Source organism: Triticum urartu, chromosome 2A (genome assembly GCF_056163025.1).
Source record: "Triticum urartu cultivar PI428250 chromosome 2A, HENAU_Tu73, whole genome shotgun sequence".
Taxonomy (NCBI): Eukaryota; Viridiplantae; Streptophyta; class Magnoliopsida; order Poales; family Poaceae; genus Triticum; species Triticum urartu.
In genome coordinates, this window is record NC_141874.1 from 691,602,334 (window position 1) to 691,610,123 (window position 7,790).

The window sequence follows — 7,790 nt, forward strand, 5'->3', positions numbered from 1 at the left end:
ATCAATACCATTTAGCATTCTTGCTTATCAGTTTGATTGACCTCTATTTCTTGTAAAGTGGTTGTGGCAGGAACAAGGGAATGATTTCTGTGGATACTACGTCTGCAAGGCCATCCGCCACACGACCTGTGAGCGGGGCGGGTACTCTGACGAACAATATGAAGTACGTAAATAACAACATTCACAATTTTATTTTATTACCATCATTTGTATTGAGTTTCATTCATTCATATATATATATATGTATTGACCCCCTTCTTCAAATTAGATGTTTCGGAAGCGGGATGAACTCCTAGCACCAGCTCGCATGCGAGCAATTCAAGAGGAATTGGCGGCATTCTTTCTTGACCACGTGATCCCTGAAGACGGAGAATTCTATGTGGACCCTGAGTCCGTATGATTATATTTGTAAGAGATAATTATTGTATATATGTAGCCGGTAGTGTCAGATAGATATACAAGAACTTGTTGTTCGACCAATCTCTCGGAGAAGGAGAGGTGGTCGATATCACTTCTCTCTGTATGCATATATGTTCATGACGATCTTCTGTTTCCTTCGTTTGCTTACTAGCTAGCCAGCGTGTCTAGTCCTCTCTATACGTATGTATAATGCGTAGCGTCGACCAAGCACGGACATAAGAGAGGACACTTCTCTCTATTAATTATAGCTAGCTAATACAATATATGAAACACCTAAATTAACCCCCCAAAACCCCAACCCCCCCCCCCTTCAAAAAAAAAACAAAAACCCCAGCCACAGAAATGCTGACGCGTGGATGCCTATTGGTCCCGGTTGATGCCACCAACCGGGACCAAAGGGTCTCCTGACTGGGCTCTGCGCACTGCCCACGTGGAGGCCCATCAGTCCCGGTTCTGGATTGAACCGGGACTAAAGGGTCGGGGCATTAGTACCGACACTTTAGTCCTGGTTCAGAAACCGAGACTAAAGGCCCTTACGAACCGGGACTATAGGCCCTTTTTCTACAAGTGAGCGCCGCCTGTGCCACACCCCGTTGTACGCGCCTTCTCACAGCAAATCGTCTTTTAGCTACACCGGGATTGATTCCAAAATAAATTAGCAGAGCATGAGTCTATTTTGTAGCTCAGGTCCAAAATGAGCCGAGTTTGTGCCAATGTTAGCTCTCGCGTGATTTTGGTCGGACATAGCATACACTAGTAGAACATATATGACCTATGCTTTGCAATATATTGATGTTTTTGTTGTTGATTGTGTGTGTTTTTTCTCTCTCCGCCGTACTCCATGTTCCTTGATATTTATCACATTATTAATATGCTTTGGTTTTTTTTTTGTGGGTAGAAATTTGTATTACTCAAAGCATCAAGTCCTTACAATCCATTGCTGCCAACTCCAAAGCATCTGGAGGTCCCGAACCAAGCCAAGTCATGGTTCTACCCTCGCTACGAGCAAAATATGCTAAACTATCACTAACTTTATTTTGACTTTGATTAACATGAGTAATACAAAAATCACGAAGGGACAAAAGATTAATATGCTTTGGTTGTCTTTTCTTAGAAAAGAAATATTTCTGTAGAACACCAGGTAATGCATTAGGCAAAAGCAATTCGACCCTTTTATATAGAGAAAAATTCTGGCCATGTTTTCTTTTGGAGACAAAATTGCTGGCCCATCTGGAATGCAGGGAGACTAAGGACACACAATCGGTGGCCTGGTCCGTGGCAAGAATTTTCATGGCACGACCCTCTCGGCACGTCCGACCAAGGCGCGCGGGCGATGGCTCCTGGTTCTGACGGCATTGTCGTTGCCTTCCAATCCCAGCCGCTCCCGTACCCAACGTGAACTCTGTCTTTACAGAATTGCACCAGAGAATATATCAGGAAACCATCTTTGAAGGATTATATTCCATCTTCTCCATGCGTACGCGAACTGAACTCTTAACACTTTTGGCATAGGTACCCTGTTCCTGCTGAATACATAAGCGAGGCGTATGTCACGAACCTGCAGCGCCAGCCCGTTGCCCTTGGCTCGATCTCCCACCTTTTGCCATGGGAGACACCGTCGGCTCTTCTCCGGCTAAGCAGTGCGTGCCGGAGACGTGGTCGACGAGTTTTACGGAGGGCGACACCATAGCGCACAGTTTTCAGGTCACGGGCTTCTCTCTGCTCGACGGCGTGGGCGCCGGCAACTTGGTCTCGTCGAGCACGTTCAGAGTCGGCGACTGCGACTGGGACATCACCTTCTACCCAGATGGGTGGAAGGTGGACGGAGGTGCCCACGCCTGGGCCTTCTTGCGTCTGTGCAAAGGAGAACCAGGGTTGCCAAAAATGCTACACTTACGGCATTCTAGTACGGACTGGCTTCACGGACTGCCAGGGTTGCAGACCAGCTACACCCTGAGTTTATTGGGCAAGGACGGCCAAGTGTTTGAGCAAGTGTAGCCTAGAGCATGTCTTCAAATCCACAGGTACCTTTTGGGGCTATGAGCGCTTCGTCAAGAAGTCCAAGCTGCAACGGTTGGTATCCCGCAACGGCGACTGTGTGACGATCAGGTGTGTTTTGACTGTCAAGAGGAAGCATCGCACCGAAGAGGTGCGCGCCTTCACCATCCTAACCCCACCGTCAAATCTGCACGAAGATTTTGGAAGGATGTTGAAGGACGAGGACGGCGTGGATGTAGCGTTCGTCGTGGGTGAGAAATTGTTCCGTGCTCATCAACACATTCTGGCGGCATGGCCGCCGGCCTTCAAGGCAGAGCTTTTGGACCCAATGACAAAGGAGGACCCTACAAAACCCGTCAATGTTCATGACATGACGTCCGACATCTTCGAGGCACTTCTTCATTTCATGTACACTGATACACTCCCACATGGTAGCGATCTTGAGAAAACCGGGATATTGTGGTGTTTGTTGGCTGTCGGAGATTGATATGGACTGGACAGGCTGGTGATGATTTGCGAAGGGAAGCTATGCCAAAACATAGACGAGCAAACAGTTGCGACCACCCTAACTTTAGTAGAGCAGCATGATCGCGTGCGACTGAAAAATGCTTGCATCACATTTGTGTCGTCGCAGGATGTGCTCGATGTCGTCAAGGAAACCGATGGATTCAAGCACCTCATGAGAAGCTGTCCATGGGCCCTGGTGGATATCCTAAAACAGAAGCTGTCTTCACCGGGGGTATGCGTAATTTATGCTAGAATTTTCTCTGAATAAATTTCTTTCATAACAAAAGATTGTCGCATTCAGTATCTGTTTTTATTTTCTGAGCCTCTCCCAAGATGGTTTGCACTATGAATTCTAAAAACAGCCATATACATCATCGTTTGCCGGGTTATTTTCATCTGGACAACATGGTTTGGACTTTGGACTTTGGGCTGAATTAGCATAGCATATATATCTGTTCTGTTTTCATGCGCTGATACTGGTACCCCAAGGGCGTATGATTAGAGTAGATGCCTAGATAGTTTTCTCAACCTGACCTCATTGTGCTTTACACAGTTTTCAATTTCTTTTTACAGTTTATTACAACTTTGCATACCTTGTTTCCTGTCTTTGGGTTTGCAATCAGGCTGCACGGAGCCAGCCGGGTAGGATCCCCAGATCACGCAACATGAAGCTGTGGTCCTCGCGAGTTCGCCGTGCAGTTTTGCCCTCCGTCTGCGTCCTGGCGCTGACCCCCTTTGTTGGCCTCTATTTTTACATGCACAACGGCCGTTGTTTTACATAGGATGGGAACGAGGCAAGCCGTGCTTGGCTCCTCGGGCTCCGCTCATACAGTCCTGTACGAAATTTGTATACGCTCAGCTCCGATGTATGATGAGTATGACTGGGCTGGAAGGGTGCCTCGACACTCGAATTAATATCATTAGGTGCCTTGTGGAATTCATATTGTAGATCTTTAGTATTGTAGATGATGATATTTTTAGTATAAATTTGATCAAACATTGCAAAGTTTGACTTAAGGCAAATCTTACATACAAGATAAAAAGAAACAGGTGGAATATCTTTGTAATAAGCGCCTGTTCGGCCACTCTCCGCGGAGCGGAGCCGGCGGAGCGCCCTTTTAGCAGCCGTAGGAATAAGACGGCCAGCATGGTTTTTTTGTTGTTGTTGATTGTTTGTGTTTTTTCTGTCTCCGTCGTACTCTATGTTCCTTGATATTATCAGATTTATTAAGATGATTTGGGTGTCTTTTCTTAGGAAAAATATTTTTGTTGAACGGCAGGAATATGCATTAAGCAAGGGCAATTCGACCCTTGTATACAAAAAAAAGAGAGAATTTTTTTTGCCAAGTTTTCTTTTCGAAACAAAATTGCTGGCCGCCTGGCCCATCTAATCCAGAGCTAAGCAAACGCAATCGAGGGCCTGATCCGTGGCAAAAATTTTGATTGCGAGATTTCGCAAAAAAAAAATAAATCATTGCGAGACCCGGTTGCTGACGGCACTGCCGCCTGCCGGTGCCTTCCAACACCAGCCGCTCTCGTACGGTACGTGAACTCTGTCCTTACAGAATTGCACCAGGGTAAATATCAGGAAACCCTCTTTTTTGGAGGATTATATTCCATCTATATGTCCGTGCGTACGCGACGTGAACTCTGAACACTTTTGGCATAATATATACATAAGCGACGCGTATGTCACGAACCTGCAGCACCAGCCCGTCGCCCTTCGCCCGATCTCCTACCTATTCCGATGGGAAACACCATCGGTTCTGCGTCTTCTTCGGTGAAGCAGGATGTGCCCGAGACGTGGTCAACGAGTTTTACGGAGGGCGACACCGCGGCGCACAATTTTGAGGTGACGGGCTTCTCGCTGCTAGACGGCATGGGCGCCGGCAACTTTGTCTCGTCGAGCACATTCTTCGTCGGCGGCTGCGAGTGGGACATCACGTTCTACCCCGACGGGTGGAAGGCGGGCGGTGGCGCCCACGCCTCCGCTTATCTGCGTCTATGCAATGGAGAACTAGGGTTGCAGACCAACTACACCCTGAGTTTATTGGGCAAGGATGGCCAAGTGTTTGTGCAACGGAGCATAGAACATACCTTCCAGTCCGCAGGTATTTTTTGGGGCTTCGAGCACTTTGTCCAGAAGTCCAAGCTGCGACGGCTGCTATCCGACAACGAGGACTGTGTAACGATCAGGTGTGTTTTGACTGTCATGAGGAAGCATGACACTTTGGCCATCCCGGCCCCGCCGTCGAATCTGCAAGAGGATTTTGCAAGGATGTTGAAGGACCAGGAAGGCGTGGATGTAACGTTCATCGTGGGTGACAAATCGTTCCGTGCTCATAGACACGTGCTGGCGGCACGATCACCGGCCTTCAGGGCAGAGCTTTTGGACCCGACAAAGGAGGACCCTACAAAACCCGTCAAGGTTGATGACATGGACCCCGTCATCTTTTAGGCGCTTCTTTATTTCATGTACACGGATACGCTCCCACATGGTTGTGATCTTGAGAAAAACGCGACGCTGCAACATTTGTTTGTTGTCGGAGTTCGATATGGCCTGGACAGGCTAGCGACGATGTGCGAAGGGAAACTATGCCAAAACATAAACGAGCAAACAGTGGCAACCGCCCTAACTTTGGCAGAGTGGTATGACCGCGTCCTTCTCAAAAATGCTTGCATCGCATTTGTGTCGTCGGAGGATGTGCTCGACGCCATGAAGGAGACCAATGGATTCAAGCACCTCATGACACGCTATCCGGGGGTGATGGTGGATATTTTGAAACAGAATCTGCCGTCGTCAATAGGGGTACGTGTAATTTATGGTAGAATTGTCTTTAAATAAATTTATGTTAGAACTTACTGGAACATAATCGCAGTGGGCAAATGTTTCTCATTATTTTGACCAATATTCCCACATGATGGTTTGCACTATGAATTCTACAAACATCCGTATCCATCATCTTTCGCCTAGTTTTTTAATCTGCACCACATGGTTTGGACTTTGAGATGAATCAACATACCATTTGTGCTCTGTTATTACTACTTTCTCTGTTTTGTGTTTGCATTTTAGAGATGTATATAACTGTTTTTATGCGCTGATACTGGCACCCAAGGGCGTGTGATCAGACCAGGCATATGCAGTGCCAGTGGGGACAATTTAATCTCATCAGAGAAATTTTAAGATGCAATTTGATCTCAACTGTCAAGATAAATTGGGATATACAAACACTGCAGCAAGACTAAAAGCAAATACTTTTGACAGATTATACTCTTCTATATATATATATATATATATATATATATATATATATATATATATATATATATATATATGCTACTACATGCTTGAAAATAAAATATTATTCTATGTGTGCATATATATTATAAGTTGAAATATGATTCCAATGCTCCTTATCACGTCCTACAGTTTTAGAAGGAAAATGTATGTGCATTATAGAGATACTTCAAGTTGAATATCTTATATTTATATTCTTGTACTTATTCCGTGTACTACAAAATTGTTCAAATATAAATATTTTATGGCTATATTTTCAGAATTAGTACGCCTATCTAAAATTTTTGGTAATAGATTGATAATATATTTATTTACTTACAAAAACACACATACTCTTATATGTGTATTAATGCCATTCTCTTGCTCTAAATTACTCAAGTGTTTCTACAACATATATTTGTTAACTATTTTATACCAACAATCTTTATTCCTACTGGTATATATTTTACATGCCAACATTGAAAATTGTTATACACAACCAAATATGGAAGATAGAGAGAGCATTAATTGATATTGCTATATCTTCCCTTATTTGATGCTAGATTTTATTAGCGATATATAGTTTGTTTCCTGGTTTGCAATATAGGATGTTCATATTAGCCCTACACCATCATAGAAATCGTTTTACCTCCAAGAGGTAAGAGTAATATTAGACGTTAGATGACCCATATCTATTTTGGATCATGTTAAAATAGCTCAATCTGGCCTTATTGTGCTTTGACGTTTACAACATTCTTTTTACAATTTACAATATCACATATCTTGATACTTGTCAGGTTCGCAAGCAGGTCGTACGGATGCAGTGAGGCAGGACTCCAATATCACGCAACATGAAGCGACGTGCCTCGCGAGTACGCCATGCGGTTTTGCCCTCGGTTTGCGTCCTGGCGCTGGCCTTGGTTGGCTTCTGTATTCCACATCCACAGCGGCTCCTAACAAGCCAGCCCATGCTTGGCTTCTTGTAGTGGCAAATATCTAGGGTCAAAACGAAGGGTGGTCTGAAAGAACCAACATACAACAATGTGTCCAAGTATTGGAGAGCTCACCAACGTCTTCAGAAGACAAAGTCCAGTTGCTCTGGTCATCTGATACACGAGGCTTTGTATCTAGTTTTACTACCATATACTCTTACATAAAGGAATGAAGGGAGTAATGCTTTCTTTGTATAAAGCTCACCAGATTGGAATTTTTGTTGAGCGTCATATTCTAGACCAAATTCCATTATATTTAACTTGTGCTATCAACGTTTCATGGACTATTACTTACGAAATAGTTATTGTGTGTTTCTTATGTCATTTGGTTGTCAAACGAGAGAAATTGGTCGACTTAGGTTAGTCCTCGAGTTGTGATGTTGCCAAAAAGGTCCAAATTTCATGATTGCATCGATTTAGTATTTTCAAAGCAACATTTTTCTAGTTAGTTTGTTGTGTTGTTAGATACTTGTTTGCACTTGCAGTTGCACCATGTGTTTGTGTGAGCAAACCTTCATAATTTTTTTAGAAATACAATACAAATGCAGGCGCTCACATACACACATGTACACTCATCCACATGAACACGCACATGC

The 7,790-nt window shown here is 44.3% G+C and overlaps 1 protein-coding gene and 1 pseudogene across 1 annotated transcript; both read left to right on the top strand.

The window, feature by feature from the left end:
• The first annotated feature begins 2,025 nt into the window (after positions 1-2,025).
• LOC125537923 (BTB/POZ and MATH domain-containing protein 2-like) lies at positions 2,026-3,193 on the top strand (annotated as a pseudogene).
• A 1,455-nt stretch (positions 3,194-4,648) lies between these two features.
• On the top strand, positions 4,649-7,392 carry LOC147986787 (BTB/POZ and MATH domain-containing protein 3-like). The gene is made up of 2 exons (XM_087540152.1): positions 4,649-5,734; positions 7,000-7,392. The coding sequence occupies exon 1, from the start codon at positions 4,673-4,675 to the stop codon at positions 5,381-5,383; it is 711 nt and encodes a 236-aa protein (XP_087396278.1). The 5' UTR covers positions 4,649-4,672; the 3' UTR covers positions 5,384-5,734; positions 7,000-7,392.
• The last annotated feature ends 398 nt before the right edge of the window (positions 7,393-7,790 follow it).